The 24,490-nt window shown below is 39.5% G+C and overlaps 2 protein-coding genes across 2 annotated transcripts in view; both read left to right on the top strand.

Moving 5' to 3' along the window:
• Nucleotides 1-9,074, top strand: part of LOC112992018 (uncharacterized) — a 38,635-nt gene extending 29,561 nt beyond the window's left edge. Inside the window, exons 12-17 of the mRNA XM_064505498.1 lie at nt 721-893; nt 3,930-4,067; nt 5,170-5,287; nt 5,511-5,653; nt 7,594-7,761; nt 8,670-9,074. Of these exons, the coding sequence (XP_064361568.1) occupies nt 721-893; nt 3,930-4,067; nt 5,170-5,287; nt 5,511-5,653; nt 7,594-7,761; nt 8,670-9,074 (1,145 nt within the window). The remainder of the gene's footprint in view (nt 1-720; nt 894-3,929; nt 4,068-5,169; nt 5,288-5,510; nt 5,654-7,593; nt 7,762-8,669) is intronic.
• A 1,766-nt stretch (nt 9,075-10,840) lies between these two features.
• LOC112992038 (leukocyte elastase inhibitor) lies at nt 10,841-21,042 on the top strand. Its single transcript, XM_026114888.2, has 7 exons — nt 10,841-10,949; nt 13,456-13,631; nt 15,694-15,831; nt 16,757-16,874; nt 17,578-17,720; nt 18,527-18,694; nt 19,426-21,042. The coding sequence occupies exons 2-7, from the start codon at nt 13,464-13,466 to the stop codon at nt 19,825-19,827; spliced, it is 1,137 nt and encodes a 378-aa protein (XP_025970673.1). The 5' UTR covers nt 10,841-10,949; nt 13,456-13,463; the 3' UTR covers nt 19,828-21,042.
• Nucleotides 21,043-24,490: the final 3,448 nt, after the last annotated feature.

Raw genomic sequence — 24,490 nt, 5'->3', positions numbered from 1 at the left:
TGTGGTGCGCGTTTCTGTGTTGCAGGCAATAAAATGCAGCTTGAAATGGACTTTGATTTTTCTCTTATTACTACAACAGGAAATTACAATAATCTATCGCTGCGATGACTAAAAAATAACTGTTTTCTTTTTTTCAATCTAGTAGGTCAATTCATTCTGCTGACTTCTGCCAGATACACTGCTGGGTATAAAACACAGCCTGCACACTTACAAGTAAGCCGAAGATAATACTGAAGATAAACAGACTTAGAGAAAGTAAGAATTTATAATTCTGCCATTCTGACGCTAAACTTCTGGCTCCTGTTTTACTCTAAAGGCAAATAATTTTCCTAGAGAAGTCAGAGGAGACTTTTGTTATTTACACAAATTCTGAATAAAATGCTCACTGCTATATGTGATCACCTCAAAAGATGTAATATGTTTACTTACTGAAGAGCCTAATGAGACCAATGGGAACTGCTGTCTCTGTTAAAAGTACAGTACTGTAATACAGAAACGAACAAGAAATCCATAAAAAAAAAAAACCCTCAAGTGCCTAATATGGGATTCAAGATGTTTGTTCCACCAAATCAGCTTTTCAGTGAGGTGATAATTTTCCAGCCTAGTCATGACATAGACTGCATAGTTTACACTGGGAAATATAAAGACAAAAATAGTTTGTCAGTTTGGATTGAAGTAAATTTGAGGCATTGTTGTTTTGTATTTTATATCCCAGGTTCTGAACCATGGATAGCCTCCGTGTAGCAAGTACCACTTTTGCACTCGACCTCTTAAGAAAGCTATGTGAAAACAACAGCACGCAGAACCTATTCTTTTCTCCTTTTAGTATTTCTTCTGCTCTGTCTATGATTTTGCTGGGTTCAAAAGGTAACACTGAAGCTCAGATAGCAAAGGTATGTCTAAATAAAGTACATCAAATTTAGCATGAACACATGAACCACAGATCTGTCTTATAGCGTAACTGCAGGTCACATTCTAAATTGTGATTGTCATTTAGGCCTCAGTGAACAGAGGTCTTCCTTTAGTATGTACTTAAGCAATACCTTTTATTTTTTAATTGGTATATGTTTGTGTAGGTGGACCTTCCTTCAGTATGCAGTTAAGAGGTTCTTCGGTTATTTATTTTGTTTTGTTTGTTTTCATGGGACAGTGGTGTTCCTTTTGAATGTTAGTAAGAGATACTGAGGTGAGGTGGTGGAAGTAAGTTTTGTGTTTGTATAGCTAGCAGTAGATCTCCAGCTACAAAAAATATTTTCTTCCACTCTCTTCCTTGGGAGTAATATCAGACTACATTTTGAAAATGTAGCCAGGAACAATGGAAAAAATAAAAAATCACCCTGTAAATGTGTTATGTCAGACACCCCAAAATTTGAAGAAATCAAGAAAAAATCACCAGTCACTTGTTTAGTATTTGCCTCTGTTTTCACAATCCCAGATTTTAATGTGTGAGCACTTGGAACATCTGAAAGAAAGAAGTGGTGTAGGGCTCAGAGCACAGCTCTGAAGTCCTGGTGGATACCTGAGCCAAGATTCAGAACAGGGAAAAAAGCTGGATGGCCAATGAAAAGTAAAATTTATGATATTAGTATGTAAGCAAGTTACCAAAAGTAGAGCTAGCGAGTATGGTGAACAGTGTGCCAGTGGTATATCAGGAGGGTCTGGCCATGCGTGCTCTCAAACCCCTCGGTAACTGCAGTACAGCTTGTCCCACGTTCACTGAGGGGCTACCTACCGCCTCCTTCTTAACATGAAGAGCCTTCACCTAGATCGTAATTTGCAGTAGATCATTTTTACGTTTACATTTGTAGTGATGGTAGTAGTGATCAAGAAGAATGAGACGGGAGCTGAGACATTGTTTTAATGGCAGTTTAACTCCTGGCCTGTGTTAACACTAGTTACAGCAGCTTATTTTTCCCTTGTCATTTGAAGGGCTGGATCAGGTTTACGCCCATCCTTCTTTGCATCTAAGGTATTGGATAAAATCCTTTGATGCTACTACAAACAATATGAAATCATCTGAAATTCTGTTCTGTTTTTAAATTAAGGTTTTCTGGTTTCTGAGTTTTAACACAGTTCTGCTAAGTTTTCTAGGGTGGGGATTATAAATCCCCAGTTCTCCAATAATAACTGTATGCAGCATTAAGGAAAAAGTTAGATGGGTTTAAACTCAGAATTCTGAAGAGGCTGGATTTCTTAGGAAGGTATTGCTTAGATTTGACTTGTCTTTTGTTCACAAAGCATCGTTCTCTGCATTTTGATTTTAAAGCATTATAGATATTACTGGGCAGGAACATTCACTTGTTTTCTGATGGTGTCTCGTTCAAAATGTGCACTGTACAGTTCTCAAATGTTGTGGTATTCATATCATGACATTATTTTGCAACAATTATTTGTTTTACTTTAACCAGCCATTTGAGTGGTTTAAAATGTCACCTTCTTCCATGTCACTTCATTTGAATCTTGCATATGGATTTAAGGATTCTCATCAAATATTTATGATTGATATGCAGCAAAGAAAACGTGCTCTACTACCTTGGTGTCAATCTAGAATAACTCCTTGGACTTCTGTGAATCATTTCATATTTAAATCTGTGTAGAAGAAGCAGCACTAGACTTGTAAAATGTTGATGCAGGAGTCTTATTGGGATAAGCCAAATACCCCAAATACTTACCTTGGTTGCTGCAGATTTCATATCCTTGAGCTGAGTGAAATATATCCTGTGAGAATTTCAAACACTGGTCTATGCACACCCTTCTCGTAGACCAGATCTTTAGAAAAATATAAGTCTAATGTTTTCTTTGACTACTAAGGCAGTCCAGTGTCATGGAAGCAATGAAACACTGCCTAACTTGTAATTTGCATTCAGAGAAGCCTTCTCAAGTTGTCGTCATACACTGAAGTATTTCTTTCTTTCCTTCAATTTTAATATAACTCAAGTGGAGTTTCTAATATTAACAGACAAGAAGGCCGTATCAGTTTTAACATTCACTTATTCCATAAATGTTTTCATGTAATGAAAATACTGCCCTTTCATGTAAAGATTTCAAGTCAAGCAATAGGCATCCTGTACTCGTGAACGTTTTCCTCGTAGAACTTACACCAAGTGTGGCATTGTTAGGTACTGTGATTCACTTGCTTGTTCAATAAAATAGGGATGAGAGAGCACAGTGATGAAGACAATACAAAAAAGGGCCACTGACAGAAAGGCAGAATCGAACATGCACCCCATTTAGGAACACAAGTAGCAGCAGAGCTTTATTGTCATAGTTAATTGAAGGTATTACATTAAATGTTGCTTTCAACTCTGAGAAATGGTCTGTAAAAAGGGCTATTGTTACCACAGAAGAAAACGATAACTGTGCATTGGTTGACATTTTTTTTAACTTTCCAAGTAGCAAATACCACTTGCATACTTTTCTGTTTATCCAATTGACAGCATTAAATGCATAATCAGTCCTTTTTCTTCTTATGTGCATCTCTTTTTGCAAAGTGAAAGAGGAGGATAAACATGTTTTCATTTAAATCTATGAAAGTGAGTGGACTTTATCAAAAGCAAGTATGGTGAATGATATTATTAAATTTATTTTATAAATACGGTAGTTTTTTGTGCTGATGGTTTCTTACAGGTTCTCCGAAATTTTATTTTTAATTGTATATCCCTTAACGCTTGGACAGAGTGAGGAAAGCTGTATACCAGTGACCCTTCTGCACCCTAACTTACTACTCAGACAGCATCTGACTGTGCACACATGTTGTGTAACTTGCATGATAAGCTCCAGATAAGTGGTATGATGAAAAGTCTGTCTTCCGTGGCTTGCTCTGGGTGTTCAAGTCGGTTTTTGACCTCAAAACTGGTTAAAAGAATTGTGCTCAACCAAGTGTTTCAGAGAAGACATGGACTCTGCTGAGGATGTTTGTCTTTCTGCAGGTGCTTTCTTTGAGCAAAGCTGAGAATGCTCACAATGGGTATCAGTTACTTCTTTCTGAAATTAACAATCCAAATACCAAGTACGTGCTCAGAACAGCTAACCGGTTATACGGAGAAAAGACATTTGAGTTTCTTTCAGTAAGTAAACCTTCAATTTGTGGGGTTTTGAAGTGTAAAATACTTGCTACCCATTCCCTTTGGAGGGCAGATAAAGGCATTGTATTTTACTTCACTAGTTCTTTCTAGACTGAGACCTACCAACTCGAAAGACTAGGCTCAAAATGACAGTACCTGAATTTGTTCAAGAAGCTCCTGTTTGATAGCCTTATGATGGTGCAAAGCACTATAAAAACTATCAGATAAAATCTGCACGAGCCACACATTTTTTGGCTATGGGCCAAATATTTGACACCTCTCTTTTCACTTGATCATGTGTTAATATAGTGAAAAAGAGAATTGTTATTGCTGTCCAGCATAAGCAGTATTTTGTAGTTTGTCTTTTCTCTGTCATCCAGAGAATATACTGGAAAGGGCACATGATTTTTAATATTTCACTTATCAGAAGGTATAAATAAGAATAATAGATACTGTGTCATGCATGTTCCTTTAGTCATTTCTCTAGAAATACACCTTTGGGTTTAATTTTTACTTTGGGGGAGTGATGAAACCATGTAAGAGTTTGTCTGAGAATTCTTGTAATGCTTTTTCACTCTGGTGAAAACAATCCTGTTCTCTTCCTAATTTACAATCTTTTTTTGTGAAAAAATGCTGTAAATTAGCACCAATCAAGAGTTTCATTTCTCTGCTGGATTAAAATTGCCAAGATTAAACACTGAAACTTTACATTTGTATAATAAAGATCTAAATATATGAAATTGGAGAGAAGATGTTTTTTCTCTATATGAAAAGTCAGTGTTTCACCTCTGAACTAAAAGTGTTTCCAGTTAGTCTCAGAGTTCTAACAACTAAGTTTATGTAGAAACAGGCTTACAACGTTGTATGTTCTCTAAGTGAAGCCAAAAGAACCCCAAAAGAGGTTAAAAGAATTGTGAAATTGAATGGAAGACAACTTGTAGTTTGATTAGTTGGTTTAAAAAAAAAAGAGTAATAGGAAGCTGTCAAACAAAACTTTAATGGTGCTACATGAAGCTGGGGGAAGAGAGGAGGTAGATTTTCTCAGTCTGTGACTGAACATGAGTAGAATACATTGCTGAAATTCTGCGCTTCATGTTCATTGTAGTCATTTACAGAATTAAGTCAGAAATTCTATCACGCTGGACTAGAACAGACTGACTTTGTGCATTCTTCAGAGGATTCCAGAAAACAAATAAATGGTTGGGTAGAAGAAAAGACCGAAGGTAAGTGTTTTGCAGAACTCCATCTTGCATTTAAAGGCAGTTAAGGTTTGGATAAATTGCTATTTCAAGATAAAATATTTTAGATTTTTAAAAAATCCTGAGCTCTCGCTATTAGACTGATACTATCTATCACATATCAGTTACAGAGTAGATACTTTATTTGTTAATAACTAGATATATGCCTAGCTGTTAATATTTGTTTTCCTTCAAATGTATCTTAAAGGTAAAATTAAGAACCTGTTGGCTGAGGGAATTCTTAATTCAATGACCAGACTTGTGCTGGTGAATGCCATCTATTTCAAAGGCAACTGGGAGAGCCAGTTCAACAAAGAGAAGACAGTGGAAAAGCCATTTAAAATTAACAAGGTATGATATGTTGAAATGTTGACAAAACAATGTTACATTTAACTCGTAAGGAAAAATACATTCATGCATGATTACCATAGGTAGGCTGCATGGAATTACTTCTACTCTATCCATTTAATATGAACATCCTCTTTGTTTATTTTCTGTTAAATGTTTCACATACTTTATAAAATTTTAATATCAAAATTAAATATTTCTTTTATTCTGCTTCTTTTTTCTTATTACCCTTATTTTCTGTGTTTGAGATAGGCAGTCCTATACGTAGTTCTAGAACTTAAAACAACTTCTGAAGAGAATATTGCTAAGTGAAGCTATCACACTGTGAGAGTCCACAAGGTACTGGCACAAGAAATTACGAATCATTTAGCCTCCATGGCCTATAGTCCAGTGCTTCTGCATACAGAACTCCCTCAGACCTGAAAATACTTACAAAGTCTGCTCTTTTCTCTTCCTTGTTTTACACAGCTGAAAAGTGGGCCCAGCAGTTACAATGCACAACTTCATCAAGGCTTTAAGGGCTTACTTTCCTGTCAAAAATCTGGCATTACTAATTCTTTTCTCACATGAGTGGCAAATCAAGAATGACTTCACAGAAGTTGTTAGTGAACAATCATCAAGTGAACTTGACTACTTCAGCATAAAACTGGTGTGCATAAGAAAAGGATTGTACCTTTAGGCTGTAGGCAGAAAGGAACACTTGTGCATGTTCAGAAACTTCTGAATGTAACAGCCTTCTTCAGTGAAAATGCTTTTACACTGCATTTCTACCATGGAATTGGTGCAAAATAAATGGGGAAGTAAACTTTTCTTCAAAGTCATCAGTACTAGACTTTCTCTCTTTTGGAAGTACATCCATGCTATTCTAGAAAACTCAGCCATTATGATTAGTGGGCCAGGGCTGCTTCTTGGAGATGCCCCAAACTCTGGGTATGCCAGATGTCATTAACAAGAACTAGTAATGTGACTCCCTCAAGAATTCACCTGCTTTAAGCAAACTCTCTGCAAAATTGGAACAGTTGTGCCCAGTTTAAAACCGTCCCTCCCTCAGTGGTGAAATACATCCAAGAATGCCTAAAGCTACTAATACTTTTCAAATAGGGAATTTTATAGCTCACCCCATACTATATACTACAGTACTTCAGAAACCAGCAGACTGACTTGGTGCCTGGCATCTTCCCCTCTCGCTATTGAGATATACATTGAAAAAGCAATCAGAGTTGTAGAATCATTTCTGAGATATTCTCTGTGGGCATTGTTTCAGTGGGCTTTACTTTCCTTTTCCTTTTTTTTCTTTTTTTTGTTTTTTTGTTGCATGGTAATCTCATCAAGGTTATGGAGGAAAAAAAGCGATGGAACCCTTAACTGAAATGGAGGAAAACAATGAAGTAAACAATAGTAACTGATGCTCCATGTGAAAAAGAAAGGAGACAGTGGAGAACGAAATTGAGAAGAAAAATCCCCTCTCCCTAATGTCCCTGTGATTTTTAGGGACTCAAAATAGTGCCCTCACTTTTTTGGCATTTTTAGTGGCACGTTAAAATATTTTAATTCCTTTATGCTATAGCACCTAGAGCCACATAAAAATGAAAATATCTAAATTGGAATTATTTCATATTCATATAAAACAAGGAAGACAGGCCATGCTTCCTACCAGCTCTGTTAAAAGGAATGTTAATTCTGAAGCGTGTAAAAGCATGTTCTTGTCTCTTTACAGACACTTCACACATACTTCCACATTAACAATTAAAAATTAAATCCCAAGGATCCTTAGTTCTTATTCCTTGCTGTACTAAAAGCAGTGGCAGGGCTGTATCCCACAGCATGTTCTACTTCTCTGTACTGTCAAATTTTAAAAAGCTCTGAGTAGCTGGATGCCTGCCTCTTATTTTAAGAGCAGCATACTAGCTCAGTATTAATTGTTGACATCACTTTATTTTTAGATTGAGAGCAAACCTGTGCAGATGATGTTCAAGAAAGATAAATTTAACATGACCTATAATGGGGACTTCCAGACCAAAATCCTTGAGCTTCCTTATGTTGATAATGAACTCAGCATGATCATCCTGCTGCCTGATGCAATCCAGGGTGGATCCACTGGCTTAGAAAGTGTAAGTTGTTAAACTAAATGCCAAGACAGTTTGTATCATGCTAGAGAAGAGTTTGATATTGCATATAGACCTGCAAGTTCAGTTCCAAATCTGTTGTGTCACTGGTGCACAATAGCTGCTGAAATGTCCCATAGGTCCCATGCCCAAAGTGATTGGCATAGTTTGTTCCACTGCTGGTCAAGTTGTGTGCTGCCCCCTACCCAGAGAGAGACTCTGAAAGAAAGCCACACCCTCAGTGGGAGTAGGGGTTAGCTGTAGTTAAGGTGAAGGCATAGTATGGTGCCCACCAAAGGAGTGGTGGTTCTGGGAAGCTCTTAGGAAGTCCATATAGCAAGTCCTTGACCCATTGATGTTCCTTTCTGAACAGCTGGAAGGTTGTCTGTGGCCCACGACCTGGAAACAGGCTCACAGGAAACTCTGGGGTTCTCTTTTGTTCTGGAGATGGCCAACCAAGGAGTTCGTTAATCAGATTCTCCAACATTGGCTGCAAAGGGTATTGTAAGCAGGCCTGTCAACCTGAAGGAGGATCTTTTGTGTAAGAGATAGAAGAGCTAGGTTCAGTTTCTCTGGGACTTTGAAAACAAGGATCAGTTATTCTGTGCCTTAGTTTCCCATATGTAAAATAGGGTTGTTACAATCTAATGTGTTTTATAAAGTAAACTTTATCAAGAAGGGACTGATCCTTTCTGTATCTATCACAAAAAGTATATGGGCGTCCAAAACTGGGGACATAAGCTCTAGTACCAGATAAAACTTACAGTTTCGTCTTGAAAGCCTCTGAACTGTGGAAAAAAGAGATACATGCATGCACTGTTTAAACACATACAGTAATCCCAATTTTGGCTTTGTGAATCTGTGCCTCTCTTCTCACTTGAATTATGTAACTTTGGGTTTTTTTTTTTTTTTAGCTGGAAAGAGAACTTACATATGAGAAGCTGATGGAGTGGATTAATCCTGAAATGATGGACTACACAGAGGTGAAGGTGTCTTTACCCAGATTTAAACTGGAAGAAAATTATGATCTGAAACCCATTCTGAGCAGCATGGGAATGCCTGATGCATTTGACTTGATGAAGGCAGATTTCTCAGGAATCTCATCTGGCAACGAGTTGGTGCTTTCTGAAGTGGTTCACAAGTCCTTTGTAGAAGTCAACGAAGAAGGCACTGAAGCGGCAGCTGCCACAGCAGGAGTGATGATGCTGCGCTGTGCAATGATTGTTCCAGAATTTACTGCAGATCATCCCTTCCTCTTCTTCATCCGGCACAACAAAACTTCTAGCATTTTGTTCTGTGGCAGGTTTTGCTCTCCCTAAAAAGGAGATGTCTTGGCAGAAGAGCCACTATTACTCCAATAAGTTTATGTTACTTTACAATAGGATTGCTCTTTTGCACTAATTGCCTTTTTCAGCAGTGCCTGAATCCACTTTTGTGGTCTTCATCTCAAGCTTGAATAGAATAACAGAGCCACTTGGAAATGCATAGCAACTGCCATTTAAAACAACCTTTTTATCCCGTGTGCCTAAATACAGAGTTCTCTAACTCCCTGAAGGTGTAATAACAACCCACTTGCTCAGTAAATACTTCTATCTGTGCTTGTGGTTGCTACTGCACTTCACTTTTTCTGGCCACCAGACAGTGAGTCAGAGAGTGATGTTTCATAGAAAAGGAAGAAATTAATTTCATTTCTGACTAAGTTGGAGCTCATTTCCCACCCTCACCTCCTTTTTCTTCCAATCACAGTCTTTTTTTCTTTCTTTTTTTTTTTTTTCCCAGACAGGTCCATTTAATGTTTGTTACATTCCCTAGAGGGTTTGGCAGACTGTAGCAGGTGTTACTAAGCATCCTAACTAGACACATTTTTTGAATAATAACCAGACAAACACTTAGCCAAGAGTGAGAATAAAAGTATAACCCTCGTAACAAATGTTCTTACAGATTTTCATGGGGCCAGGATCAGTGTTTTATCACCAGCTGATACCAAGGTTTATTAGCTGCTGTACGTCGGAGTCCTCTCATGGAGTAGGAGAGATTATTTCTGTCATAATATAAAAAGCATGTCATTTAATAAAAGGCATATGGGCCCTATGCAATGTTTAAATGCTAAACCTTTATTTTTTGTAGCTTTATCTTTTTTCCAATTCGTGTTTTGTTAAACATACTTAGTAAATAATACCAAAGAGATGGTTAAAATGACTTTCCAAATACAATGATCTGTTTTAGCTGTTTCTGTTCCTGAAATAATAAAAGAACTAATTATGAGTGCTGTGGGACTTGCATTTCTTTTCTACCCAGAGATAGTGCAATTTTTTTTTTAGCTGTAGTGTGAAGAAAACTATTCCGGATAGATGACAAAGCTTCCCTGTAGCTGGTTATGAATACATTGTTTAATGTCAGATTTGCTGAATACTGTAAAATCCAAGTATATACTTGGATTGCCATGCAGTTTGGGGCTGGCCTTATCCTAAACAGCCTGTAGAGCAAGGGGTTCCTAAAATAAGCCTTGGTTTCTGGGCAGGGCTCTACGGGTGCGTATGTTTTTGTGCACAACTCCAAAACAAATCATGGCTCCCTGATCATGATCCAAACAGTGCTAAACTGCCCTACTCTTAACTCAGGACAGTGCACACTAATTCAGCTCTCTCCCAGGGGAAGAAAATAGAAGCATTATCTGGAGGAATAAAAAAAAAAAAAAAAAAAGCCAGCAGGATGCATGTCACATGCTTAAGCTAAACAGCTGGTACTGCATACCCAAAGACGGAATGGGCAAGATTGCTTTTACCAAACAGCAGCCTTTAAAACAGAGTGGCTTTACGGGTGGGATATCCTGGCTGGCCAAATCAAGCAGTGGTGAAAGAAAAAAATCAAGTGAAACCAAAAGAAAAAAGCCTCCCTCTTGTTTCTTTGTTTCCATTTTATGTAAAAAGAACGTAAAAACAACAGCAACTTAAACGCTGCCCTTCGCGGCGGCAAGCGGGGGGACCCAAGCCTCCCCTTCCGCGGCGCCGCGCTGGGGCCAGCGGCAGCGAGGAGCCACCGCGCCCCGCCGCGCCCTTCTGCGCGCTCCGCCCGCCCCGGGCGATACACCGGCGGCGCGGTGCTGCGCGGTGCGGTGCGGCGCTGCCCTCCCCTCCGCCCGCCCCGGGGCGGCCCCGGCGGCACGGCCGGGCCTTCCGCGCCGCGCCGGGCAGGTAGGCTGCAGGCGGCTGCGCTGGGGCTCCGCGGCGCGGGAGGGGAGCGCGCAGGGGGCGCCTTCGGGGTGATTTCTACAAGAATGGGTCGATAACAGGGTGAAAAGGGGTCCGCCCCCCCATAACCCCCTCACTGCCGCGGCCGTGTCTGCGAGGTCGCTGGTCGAGCAGCTATGGGGGGGGGGGGGGGGTTGTAAAACGCTGGGTTTCAGTGAAATGCCTAAGAGTTGCGTGTGTGTGCATGCGTATCTGTTTAAGTGTAAAAGACTGCTTTTGATTTTAAAGCGTGTCTCTTCTAGCAGGGGGCTAGATAGAGCTTGGTTGCAAAGATAGCAGCCTGTTTCCTGTGAGGCAGCTGCTCCAGATAGTATTTTAGATTTCCTTCAGAAAAGCTGTGCCGGCAATGACGAGGTTCCAGTACAAACTCCTTTGTGTGGCTGGATGCAGACCACTCGGTAACGATGCTGCTGAGGTGCCCCTCTGATTTCTGAAGGCAGAGGCACAAGGTGTCAGTGTCTAAAATGAAACTTTGCAAGGAAAGAAGCTAGAAACAGCCACATCTGAAAGTCACACTGCAATCTAGCAGAGAGAAGCAAGCATTTTAGTTGGGCAGGCAGGAAGATTTTGCAGTATAGACCAGTACTGGCTGAATGGCAGAGCTCAGAGGGTTGTGATCAGTGGCACAAAGTCTAGTTGGAGGCCTGTAGCTAGCAGTGTCCCCCAGGGGTCAACACTGGGTACAGTATTGTTCAACTTATTCATCAGTGACCTGCAGGAAGGGACAGAGTGCACCCACCCTCAGCAAGGCTGATGATGATCCAAAACTGGGAGGAGTGGCTGATACACCAGAGGGCTGTGCTGCCTTTGAGGGGGACCTTGACAGGCTGGAGAGACGGGCAGAGAGGAACCTCATGAAGTTCAACAAAGGCAAGTTCGGAGTCCTTCACCTGGGAGGAATAACCCCACGCACAAGGACAGGCTGGGGGCTGACCTGCTGGAAGGCAGCCCTGCGGAGAAGGACCTGGGAGTCCTGGCGGACAACAAGTTGACCATGAGTCAGCAATGTGCCCTTGTGGCCAAGAAGGCCAGTGACATCCGGGGCTGCATTAGGAAGAGTGTTGCCAGCAGGTTGAGGGAGATGATCCTTCCCCTCTGCTCAGCCCCAGCGAGGCTGCATCTGGAGTGCTGTGTCCAGTTCTGGGCTCCCCAATACAAGAGAGACATGGAGCTACCAGAGCAAGTCCAGTGAAGGGCCACCAAGACAATGAAGGGACTGGAGCATCTCTCCTATGAGGAAAGGCTGAGAGAGCTGGCTGGGACTGTTCAGCTTGGAGAAGAGAAGACTGAGGGGGGATCTTATCAGTGTGTATAAATACCTGAAGGGAGGATGTAAAGAGGATGGGACCAGACTCTTCTCAGTGGTGCCCAGAGATAGGACAGGAGGAAGCAGGCACAAACTGAAACACAGCAAGTTCTGTCTGAACATGAGGAAAAACTTCTTTACTGTGAGGGTGACTGAGCACTGGAACAGGTTGCCCAGAGAGGTTGTGGAGTCTCCGTCCTTGGAGATATTCAAAAGCTGCCTGAACAGGGTCCTGTGCAGTGTGCTTCAGGTCACCCTGCTTGGGCAGGGCGGTTGGACCAGAAGATCTCCAGAGGTCCCTTCCAAACTCAACTATTCTGTGATAGTCTCCAGCCTTTGCATAGATTTTTGCAGCACAGACCCAGCCCTCGCACTTCCACTCCACTTAGAAGTGCCTGGTGATGAGGCTCTCACGAACATGAATCTGTGCTCTGGTTGTGCCGTAAGAGCCCTGAAGCTTTGCCTGGTCTGCGTTTCACTTCTGCTTTCACTAGCAGTTACACAGCCTTCAGTTAATCCGAAACCTAGGCTCTGTCCATACGTTTAGGATTTACACACAGTCCTGTTAAGATTCATGTGTGTTTTCACCTTGACCCAGTGTGCGGGTACCTTGGTTTGTTCTCGACTGGTCTAGTGGAAATAGTAATGCTTTACAAACCGCTAAAGATAAGTGTGTACTTTGCAGTGTGTGCCTTTGGCAGGATCAGCACGTTAATATGGCATGGTTTGTTCATTGAAGGCAGGCAGCTTGCTGAAAGGTGTTTTAATCTCTCTTACTACCTAGCGGTTACAATGGGTAGGCTCCATATAGGATTTAGGTAGAAGAACGGGAAGACAGCTGCATGATTGAGCTGTCTTGAGTATGTTGGGTTTGTGGAATCGAAAGATTAATTTTCAATCCTGCCCGTACACATGCTTCCAATTTCCAAGTAGAAGGCAAGGAATTTTTTGAAATAATGTCTTTAGTGTGACTGTGACTGCACTGCTTTTTTTTTGAAGAAGATGATGCATTGACAGCAAAATTCTTGCTATTCCTGTACTCAGATGCACATTTTATTAATGCCGTCTTTACTCTGTGACTCACAAAGCACTGGATTTTGTAGAGTGTTTCCTGGAGTCCTGACTGAATGTTTTATTTTTCAGCTGTAACCATGGAGAACTTGAGTAATGCAAACACCAGATTTGCACTCGACCTGTTTAGGAGAGTTAGCGAGACCAACCCAACAGGAAATGTTTTCTTCTCTCCTGTCAGTATTTCTGCTGCTCTGGCCATGGTCCTTTTAGGGACCAAAGGTAATACAGAGGCCCAGGTGCTGAAGGTTAGCAAAAAGTTTTCTCTTTTGTTTTATATTTTATTACATTAAAATCATAAGTTTTAGAAGAGAGAAAATGAAAGAATGGCAAAATACAATAGTATTTTGTCATGCTCACTGAGTCTTTCTTGGCCTGTTTTCTGCCATTATCTTCTGCCCGCCCTGCTTCAAAGCCCTCTTTCCATCTTTGCCATGGCCCTTGTTTCTCATTTAATTTCACTAATTAAGTTAATTGGTGAAGTATTTCACTAGTTATTCAGTCTCAGTTTAAACTGACCAGAGATTCTAGCAGCAAGGCTTTGTTAATTTTCATGAGACGTTTCCATTAAGAACTGTTTTGTAATACAGGCTTAGTAATGGTACGCTTATTAAAGTGTCTTTTGTAAGAAATACAAAAACAATAATAAAATCTTATATTTAAAATATGATAACTGTGATAATACATAATGATGTTATCTTGGTGCCAGGCCGCAAGTTTTGGTAAATGATGGGATTGCATCTTTGATATAGGAAACATTCATATTTACGATACATATAAACATGCTTTTAAGTTCTGGAGAGGTAGCCATAACGATAACATCAGATATGTCTCAAATATGTGTCTTTAATATGCTGTTTATATTCTTTGTCGTATGGGTCTGCTTTGATGAGGCAGTTGCCGTTGTCAAGACCTTGGGGTATCTAAGACTGCAGTAAGAGCTAGGCTCCCAGGTATCTTTGAGAAGCTGAGCCTATTCTTATAATAATCTTGTATTAGCCAGGCGTAGTTTAAAAAAAATAAATGGTTTAACATGTTCACTTTGGGTTTTGCTGTGAACTCAGTCCATCAGCCCTTCCACATTCAACAGCCTAGTCGAAATCCGGAGCAAATAGCATCTGTATTTTAAATAGTTTTTTTAAGAGTTGAGGATTTCACAGCACTGATTACAAAATGCAAAAATGGTGTACAAAGGAGTGTGCCAATTTCCCCGGAGGCCTGCTGCACAAGAGCAGCTCAGTCACTACTGCTTTTCGTTTTGTTAGGCTGCTACCTACCAGTGTGAAGGAGCACATGAGAATTCTGGTTGCAGTGATCATGATGTATTTATCTATGAATAATTTCATCTTTGTATTTTGGACTTTAGAAGGAACTGTTTTGTACTATTACGCAGTGCTGGGATTACTGAATAGGACAATAAAATTATTTTCTCAATACTTTACAAGCAGACTTTGCACATATATTCTATGTAGTCAAACTGACAGCCCCACCCAGGATCAACCTATTGAGAGCAGAAATAATGCAAAAAGCTTTGAAAAAATACATATTTCAACTCAATGATCTTCAGTAACGCATGTTCTCATACCATAATTAATGCTTAGGAAAATATAGTTATTGAGGCAGTGGCTGATAACTGTCAAGGGCTGTTTGCAATCATATAGAAATTTGTTTCCGTGGTTGCAATCCTACTGCAGGGTGCCTCAGTGTTGTTCTTGCTCAGCTGTGCATATGTACACAGCCTCAGTTAATATGGGCAGTAAGACCTGACCCAAAACTCACTGAGATAACATGAGGACTTTTCCTTTGTATCCAGTGCATGTTCTGACAGCAGTCTTCTGTATTGAGAAATATGATTTAAATTTGAATGTAGATGTCCCTGCCTTGGTTTTGTCTTCTCTGTTAATGAACTCTGATAGCTTTTGCAGTCATGTCTATAATCCTTGGCTAGCCAGCTTGCCTCTGGGAAAGAAGATACCAGTAAAGAGAAACTGCAGTAATGCATTTGATTTTAAGATTATACAGTTGTATATGAAAACAGTTAAATTTTCTTTAAATCATAAAAGATAATTGTATTAAGCTATTTTCGGAGCTCGTCTTCCTTGAGTGCTCACACAAGCACTATGTTAGGCTTCAGCGTATGTTCTAAAAGGAAAACCAGAAGTTCTCTTGGGCCAAATAATAGCTTCCGGCCTCTTTTTGTCTTTCCTTTTTTCAACCTAGCTACCTGACTGTTCAGACACACACTATAGATATACTGTACATTCTTTAAAGACTGGATTAGCAGCAGCTGGTTCATTTCTTCTGTTTCAGACACTTCATTTTGACAAGGTCAAAGATATTCATTCAGGATTTCAGGCTCTGAGTGCGGATATTAACCACAGTGATGCTCCCTATCTCTTACGGCTTGCCAATCGGCTCTTTGGAGAGAAGTCCTACAGCTTTTTGCCGGTAGGTTTATGCATAACGTAATGGTGTGGTTGAACCCTGTGGGAAGTTTTGAAACTCAGTCATCAGTTTCCTTCCTATCTGCAGAACACACCATGGCAAAAAAACCACTAGAACAGGTCTAAATGTAAAAATTGTAACTTCTGGCTCTCCTTTAGTAAGCAGTGCAACTCACATGTTCCTGATTTATTAAAAATGTATTCGCAGCCATTTGAATATTTATAAAGTAAAAATATTTCTAGGCATATTTGTAAATGTTACTGGGCAGTTGACAAAAGTGTTACATATGTGCATACGCATGCCCACATCTGTGGGCACCTGTACATCTCACCCAAAGGATTTTACTCAGCAAAATGCCTTTTCTTCACTTACTCAGTTCAGCTGCTCTTGGGCTCAAGAGCAGTGGCCTCAGTTTTTAGCAGAAAATAACTATCATAACATCCCACTCAATGTCTATTCAATGTCTGTTGCCAGCAGCTTTTAATGATTTTCATTGGTAGGGTACCACATTACTTAGATATTTTTGAAAACATGGTATTTATTTGGGAGGGAACACCCAACACGTCTACACGGCATGCCCTTTTATGAGTGAATTATACCTTTGTGTGAAGAGCACTCCCAAGGCAAGGTTGCTATTTATATCCCTCTTCAGCACCTTCTGGGAATTTTGTGGTGTATAGGCCATGCGGCAGTCTGATTCAGCAGAATGACAGGCTGAAATGCCTGTAGCAAGCACCACGTTGCAGGTACACGTGGCAGATGTTCTAGGAGGCTTGCTCTGACACGAACAGAAAACAGACAGTGCAGTGGTAGGGCCCCACCTCTGGGCAGATGATAAACCATTTGACCTGGACATTATCTGCATCATAAAGAGATGTTTTCTTATCTACGTGCAGTGAAAGCTGTTCCTTATCATTCCAAAATCTAGGATTTCCTGACTAATACTCGGAAATTATATGGAGCTGATTTGGCTACAGTTGATTTTCTTCAGGCTTATGATGAAGCCCGAAAAGAAGTTAACCAGTGGGTAGAGAAGAAAACTGAAGGTAAGCTATTTCGGTTAATGAAGTAAGTGGCAGTGTTTCATGGCTTGGGAGTAGGAATAGGTTTTATTTTCTGTGCCTTTAAAGCAGTTTCATTTTGCCCTGAGATATTGAATTGCTTGACTGACACAACAAGAGAGTACCTAAGCACAACATTTAAAGAGTTACCTAGGTTCAAAGATACTTCCATTTTTGTGCATTAAGGCCAAAAAATGCAGAATAGGTGTCTAAACATAGGTTTATACTCATGAGTTGGGGAGTTTGTTTCAGATAGTCTGGTCAATATTATGTATATTTCTAAATCCAGCGATCCTAAATTTAGGTATTCTCTAGTTCTTGTGTAGTTGGTTGCAAGTACCACAAAAGAATTTGACTGTCAGGTTATGTGCTGGTGCTCCCGCAGGTTGGATCCCACTGGGTTGTTTTCAGATCGATAGCGAGAACAAAATCACTAGAGACTGAGAATTGCATGTGACAGTTTAAGCTGAAAACATTACATTTTCATCAAATTAGTGTACATCCAAAGTTACAGTAGTGTGTACTATTAAAAAGTGAGGTGAAGTAAAAAGACTGGTCCTGGTATATACATTTTATATCAGAGGGATGGAGTTTTATATTTCTAGTATTTCTATGACATCAGGCATGTTTTATATGTAGCCAACATATAAGCTTTTGTTGTGACTTTTTTTCCCCTCTCCCTCTGAAGGTAGAATCCGTAATCTGCTGTCTGAAGACTCAGTTAATAACATGACCAGGCTTGTACTGGTGAATGCTATTTATTTCAAAGGGAACTGGGCAAAGAAATTTAAAGAAGCCAATACTGCTGACATGCCATTTTGGTTAAATAAGGTAAAATGGATACATCTTGGTAGTGTTTATCTAACGGAAATGTCAAATAATATAGGTCATAAATTGAAGCTTTATTTACAAATAAGATTTAAAAAACAAATAGAAATAGAAATATTTTCATGAATGTTTTCAGTTCAGCTGAAAGAGTTTTTGTATGGATTTTAGTATTTTTCTGTATTCAGAAAGCTCTTTATTCTCGTAGTGTTTATTGGAATGGCACCAGGAATACTTTGCATACATAGACTAGGAACCTGACTACATCAGAGTGTATCCATCCATGGGGTTCTATAAACTGTGCCTGTTTGCAATGCCAGTTTAGCAAGTGATTAGACATTTTGGTTGAGCCCCATTTTCTTGCTCTGTATTCCACTTATGCCAACAGCTTTACAAGGTACCGTATACAGTCATCTGCTTTCTGCTGAACGGAGGTGATCTTCATTGACTTTAACATACTCCCTGGTCATTTTTGCTGGTAGAGCAATATAAAGGCATGCAAGTCAAAGAAGTTCTGGCTCAGTTTCTGCAGTGACTTTGCTAGAGAAGCCAAAGGAGAACCAAACATAATAAATCAGCATTTATATATCATTTTGCCTTCAAAAAAAACTATTAAACATGCAGTCAGAAGTCTGATGAAGAGGGTCTTAGAATTGCCTGATGTAATGGAAGAGGGGGTTTTGCAGGGTTCATTTTAATCTTAGTTATTAGCAACGTGCATAAAGATGTGATTTTTAACTTAGCTGTTTCCTATCACTTCTCAAAATTACTATTTTCTTAACTGCTATTTTTTCTACCTTTTAATCACCCAGAATGAAAGAAAGATGGTGAAAATGATGTATCAGAAAGAGAAATTTAGTTTTGGATATATCTCTGAAATGAAGACCCGTATTTTAGAGCTGCCCTATGATGGACAAGAACTTAGTATGATCATCTTGTTACCTGATAACATTGAAGATGACTCTACTGGGCTGCAGAAGGTGACCTTTCTAAGCTAATGCAGTTATTTAATTGATGGGTTCTGCCATTCAAAATTAAAGCCTTAATGAACCTCTCAGAGCACCATATCTAGCAAGCATATTTTTAGATAATGCTCTACAAACATTGCCATAAAGAATACATGCATGCACTGCATCAGGAAGAGAGGTTGTGTTCTGGTTTTGTAGCTTGCGTTCATGTGGTGTTTGGCTTGTAGAACAGAACCATGAGGGAGATGATAACAAAAAGAAAGTTGACTATGAGACTTAACTTGCCTCCTTTTTTAATTATGGAACTTTTCTTTTCCTGAACTTCGAAAATCTTACTTTCTTAGCCTTAAAGTAGTGAGGCTCTTTAGCATTAAATGACCAGGAACACATCAGCTTCTTTGAGATCTCTGGTAACTACCTTTGTTGTTGGCTTTTAATTATATAGTTCCATTTAGTTAGATGAAACAGTAGGAATGACTTTTTAGTTGCTATCAGTACATGTTATTCCCTTCTCTACACTGCAGCGAGAAGTAAACATCCATGTTAGGTGAACACTGCACTGACTTCACTAATTTTAGTAGTGTTTACTTGATCTACATGGTAGTAGTAATGATATGGGTATGGTCATTTTTGTTTAGATGGTTTGTATTTGAACAGTGCTCTGTAAAGCATTTTAAATGTTACTGGAGTTGAAATATTTCTACACTAGTGATATTTGATGATCTCTGTGCTTGTAATTCTAGCTGGAAAAGCAACTCACCTTTGAGAAGCTCCAGGAATGGACACACCCACAGCATCTGTACTCCGCTGATGTTAATGTGCATTTGCCGAAATTTAACCTAGAAGAAAGCTATGACCTTAAATCAGATTTATCTGCTATGGGCTTGTTGGATGTATTTGACAGTGGCAAGGCTGACTTGTCAGGAATGTCAGGGGCACGTGACCTCTTTTTGTCTAAAATTGTCCACAAGGCTTTTGTAGAAGTGAATGAGGAAGGCACAGAAGCTGCAGCTGCCACTGCTGGCATTGCTATGCTCTGCATGGTTATGGAAGAGGATTTCAATGCTGATCATCCTTTCATTTTCTTCATCCGCCACAACCCAACACAAAGCATACTTTTCCTTGGCAGATATACTTGTCCATAAAAGAATCTATTATCTGCTGCCCAGTTTCTGCTGCAATCAATGAAAGCTTTGCTCCTGAATAAGTTGGATTTTGATGTAGAAATTTAATGCTCCTGTCCCTGAGTTTTTAGTAACTTTCACTGACATTCTGCAGCTCCTATTAAAACAATTCCAGGGAAAATGCTGATTAATTTTTTTTTTTTTGTGATTCTGTGCCCTGTTCTTACAGAGCATCCTTAATCACTAGGATAATCTTAACTGTAGGCAGAAGCATCTTCTTTTGAAATTGGACTAGAAATGGAAATACTTTTGGACATTTAAGACACAGTATTGCCCCATATGTCGTCTTGGATGTGTTTCTCTGTGTTTACTGTTCAGGCTGACAGCCCCTGTCAGTCACCTCTGACTGATCCAGTCAGTCATTGTGCAGGTATACTAGGATGTGCTTGTAAAGCTATTCCTTTGCTAAAGCTGTGCTCCTGGAAGATATTTTAATAAAATACTTCTCGGCACAAAAAGGCATGCTCCTGAACAGCTGAGTTTGCCTAGTTCTCTCTTGGAGTAGAAGGTCAGATAGCATTTGTTTAGAGACGTCTATTATTAGCGAAAGGATTAAGCTATTTAAACAGAAGTAACCCCTTCCAGTCATGAGCTAGAAAACTTATAACATTGCTTTTGAATGAGGAGGAGGATAAGATGTGAATAATATCTTTAGGGGATATCTTTAAACAGTTTTAAAATTTACAGTCTGGTTCTATTTTAGTTGCTGAGAACGTGTGAAAACTTTGGCAAGGCTCAGAAGGTGGCAGAGGTTTTAGGTGCCTTTGGGTACCTCTCTGCAAGTTTAGAAGTTTTCAACATGGCCTGCATTCCTTGCCAGAACCAAGGAGATCCTCCTAAAACCTTTACAGCTTCCCAGCAGACAACAGTGTGTAATCTTCTCCAACTACCTGATGTGTCACTGCATGCGTAAGTATGCCACATTTACTGAGCTCTGGCTTCCACCACCTCTGTGTACTCCAACAGTGCCTTGCACCTGGGAGCTGCTGTAACTGTGTACTGTTAATGTTCTGTGCTTATTTCTGGTCATTATTTGCCTGTGTCATGTATATCCTGGCTTTCGTTCCTAATGTTTACCTGTACAACCTCAGTTCTGAGTTGGGCACAATCATTTATTTAATTGTGAACTGTATAATAATTTTGTCTTTAAACTACAAATAAAGACTTTTTCTTAAACCTGTGTTTTAAACAAGGAAATGTCTGCACACAACTTAGTATTTCAGAGTACAAAAATAACTGTTTACCTTAAAGGCTAGCTCCAAAGAAAGCCACTGGCTCAGTAAGCGTGATCAACTATATGAAGTTCAGAATAAGTGGGAATACAGAAAAACAGACTAGTTGTAGGGGAACAGATAATGGGATCTGAACAGATTTCTGCTGTGAACCATCAGCTTCCCCTGTAAATGTAACAGCTCCATCTGCTAACACTTAAAGGGGAAGGGAGAGAATAACAGCTTATATTAAATGACGTAAGTGTTTGGTGCTCACATTAGTAAATGTGTTTCAGTGTGTTACTGATACCTAAATTTCAAAGGCTCTGGTCAATTTGTGGAGGAGTGTGTTGCAGGGTGCATATGTGAGCATAACCTTTTCTGTGCTGAATGATTTGAAAAGCCAACACATTGTGAATAAGTCTTTGGAGAAACAGATTACAATACAGCCTTGTGTCAAAAATTGAAATTATTTGTTCCAGATTTCTGAGCCTTTGTCTTCAGCCTTTTGGCAAAAACATCTGTTGACGTTGACTTTTTTTGACTAAATAAGGATTAAGAACTCTGTGGTATACATCCTTACCTTTATATACTTAAACTTGGTCAACACTCAAAAGATGTATCGTGCCCGAAATTTGTTAGGGGTGTAACTACTTGACCAGGAGATCAGAAGAAATCTAAAGCTACAGTACATAATTTCCCCCCTCACTGCAAACAAAAAGTAGAGTTGCACTTTTTTAGCTATACTAATATACGTGAAGTAGTACATTTTTCCCAGGTTTACGATGCAAAATACAAAACTGAACTCTATCAGATTACTGAAGTAATTTGACTCTGAGAATTACCACAACTTTGAACTACTATGTAAGTTTTTATGAGGGGACTCATGTCTTTATTACTTTGGTTTCAGTTATTTGTAATTGAAAATTAAATTGAAATGAATAATTTGGCTTTCTACAGACAGAATAAGAGATAAGAACTTCCATAAAGTCAATACAATTTTCTTCAAATTCTACCATTTTTTGAAAAGCCAACAAACCTATTGATGAGTAATCCTGTCCCATATTTCAGGTCCCACAATAATGCGGTATTGATTGTTTTTTCTTAATACTTTTTTCCTGTGCTTCTGTCAGAATGAGTGTTGAAGACTGATGGTAATGTTTTAAAAATAAAATACTGTTTAAAATAGCTTTTAGAAAGGACGTTATTTTCAGAACTATTAAATGACTGCGGGTCTCACCAAGGACAAAGCTTGGTAATTTTCAGTATGAGATGTTTCAGTCGAGAACCAAGGATGAAATTACAACTTTAATGAGTTAAAGATACAAAATGCAAGAGGAGAGGATGTCACCTCAGAAATTTGAATATAAAATCAGGAACCTAACTTTATTCTTAGTTAAGTAGCAGTCATTCATCTGCATATACAATACACAAAAATACTTTCCATATATAAAATATTTTATTTATATTAATCTAGAGGATTTTAAAATTAAAGAGAAAAATAGTCAGACTAACTGCAGTCAATTTCCTAGTAGGGAACTGATAAGTACATGTAAATGAACTTCCCTATCCCAAACCAAACTGCAGTGAGCTGCTAGATCAGAAGGGCATGACATGAATTTCTTCCACTGGAAGAGACAATTACTGAAGGTGGAATTCAGTCTCTGTTTTGGCCTCTCTTAAGCAGACCTTATTTTATAACAACACAAAATTCAGAGCAATATATCTTCACCTTGAAATGCCGAGTAGGCCAGACTTCATAACCCCTTGATGTCATTAATATAATTAAAAAAAAAAAACCCAACACTCTGCTATTTGGGTGCTGTCTGAATCACATAATTTAAATTGCCCTTCCTGCAGAGTAAGCATCGCATCCTGGATAAGGAGGACAGTTACTTTAAGTCATCCTAGAGAGAAATTTACATGGATCAGTTAACTCATAGCACCTTTAATATTAGGATACTTTCACTATTAAATGTTTCTATGTGTTTATATATGACCCAAAATACATAATAATATAGCAAATTCTAGGCATTAAGTGAGCTTCAAAAGGTAAACCCCAGGCACTTAAATGCGGAAGGAAAGAAACATATGCCATTTTTTTTTTTATTTCATTTGTTCATCTTGTGATTTTGGAGCAATCTCACCAGGAGCTTGGCTTCTGCTTTTTGAAAGCAGCATTACCAACTCGAAGTAGAGACTTTACACATCATCCTGAGAGGAAATGGAAGTTTTTACCTGTGGTCTGTTACAGAGGCACAGGAAATGGTGCAATGTGAAATGACAATTTGTGATTGCATCTGCTCATGAAGAACTTGTTAATAGAGCACAGAGTTGTACAAACTGCGCAGGTGACCCTCTTTAGAGGGAATATAAGAGGTACACATCAGGGGGAGGGAGAGAGCTGGGAGAAGTTTACAGTGTAGGATCTTGCTAATTACCATATGGAAGAAAGGAAAAAATAGATAAGTTTGCTTGGAAAGATGCCACAAGGCATAGTGACTTTGATACATTAACTTGCTTTTGCCAGCATTTTAGTATCTCACTAGACTGCACTGCTGTTTTTCTGGTCCTGAGGAGCATAGTCTCTTTCCATGCAGGACTGATGGAGAAGCCTGCTGGAAGAAAGAATGAAAAAGTGCCACTGTACATTTTGGAAAGCTGTGCTGCCCTCTAAAGGCGAGCACAGGCTACTTAGACCTACTGCAGCTCTGGAAAAAATGCTGTGACTAACCCTGCTCCAAAATAGAGGCATGAGAGGAGATATAAAGAATTTCCAAGGAAAAGGAGGAGTAAGGGAAGGAGATTGAATATAAGGCATCCTACCTAGCATACACAATAAACTCAATCACAAGGCTGAAAATAAGTGCGCATCCACCTCATTTAATAGATGAGCTATTGGCTTGACTGTTGGCAATATTCTCTGGTCTAGACCATGTGTGTTCAGTGCATCAGCTACCCCGTATGAGCACTTTGTACAGAAAACTGAACAGGAAGAAACAGAGCAACCCATTATATTTTCCTAATTGCTTATTGTGATAGGTGCTTTCTGTCCTTTGGTCCTTCCACTGCTACTCTAAACAAGGCTGCAGTTTTCTTCCTCTCCATTAGAGACATTCAGGACAACAGTTGCATTGCCAGGAAACCTACGGAGCCCAGCCATTCTGCATGGCCTGGTGGTGAGAAGGAGAATGACGAGGGTCCCCTGAAGAGTTCATTTGCGCAGTGAATGAACCTGACTTCTGCTCCACTGACAGCCAGACTATTTTTGCCACTAGGAAATTATTGATGAAGTCTCCATAGTCTGGTCAGCAGATGCTGGTTTTTGTTTGTGGAGAAAAAAGGGAAACAGTACAAAGCACCATGGGAAACCCACTCTATACATAGAAAAAAGTAATTCTGACCAATACAGG

This window comes from Dromaius novaehollandiae, chromosome 2 (assembly GCF_036370855.1).
Source record: "Dromaius novaehollandiae isolate bDroNov1 chromosome 2, bDroNov1.hap1, whole genome shotgun sequence".
Taxonomy (NCBI): Eukaryota; Metazoa; Chordata; class Aves; order Casuariiformes; family Dromaiidae; genus Dromaius; species Dromaius novaehollandiae.
The sequence above is the reverse complement of the archived record's forward strand: the minus strand, read 5'-3'. Positions and strand labels throughout refer to the sequence as shown.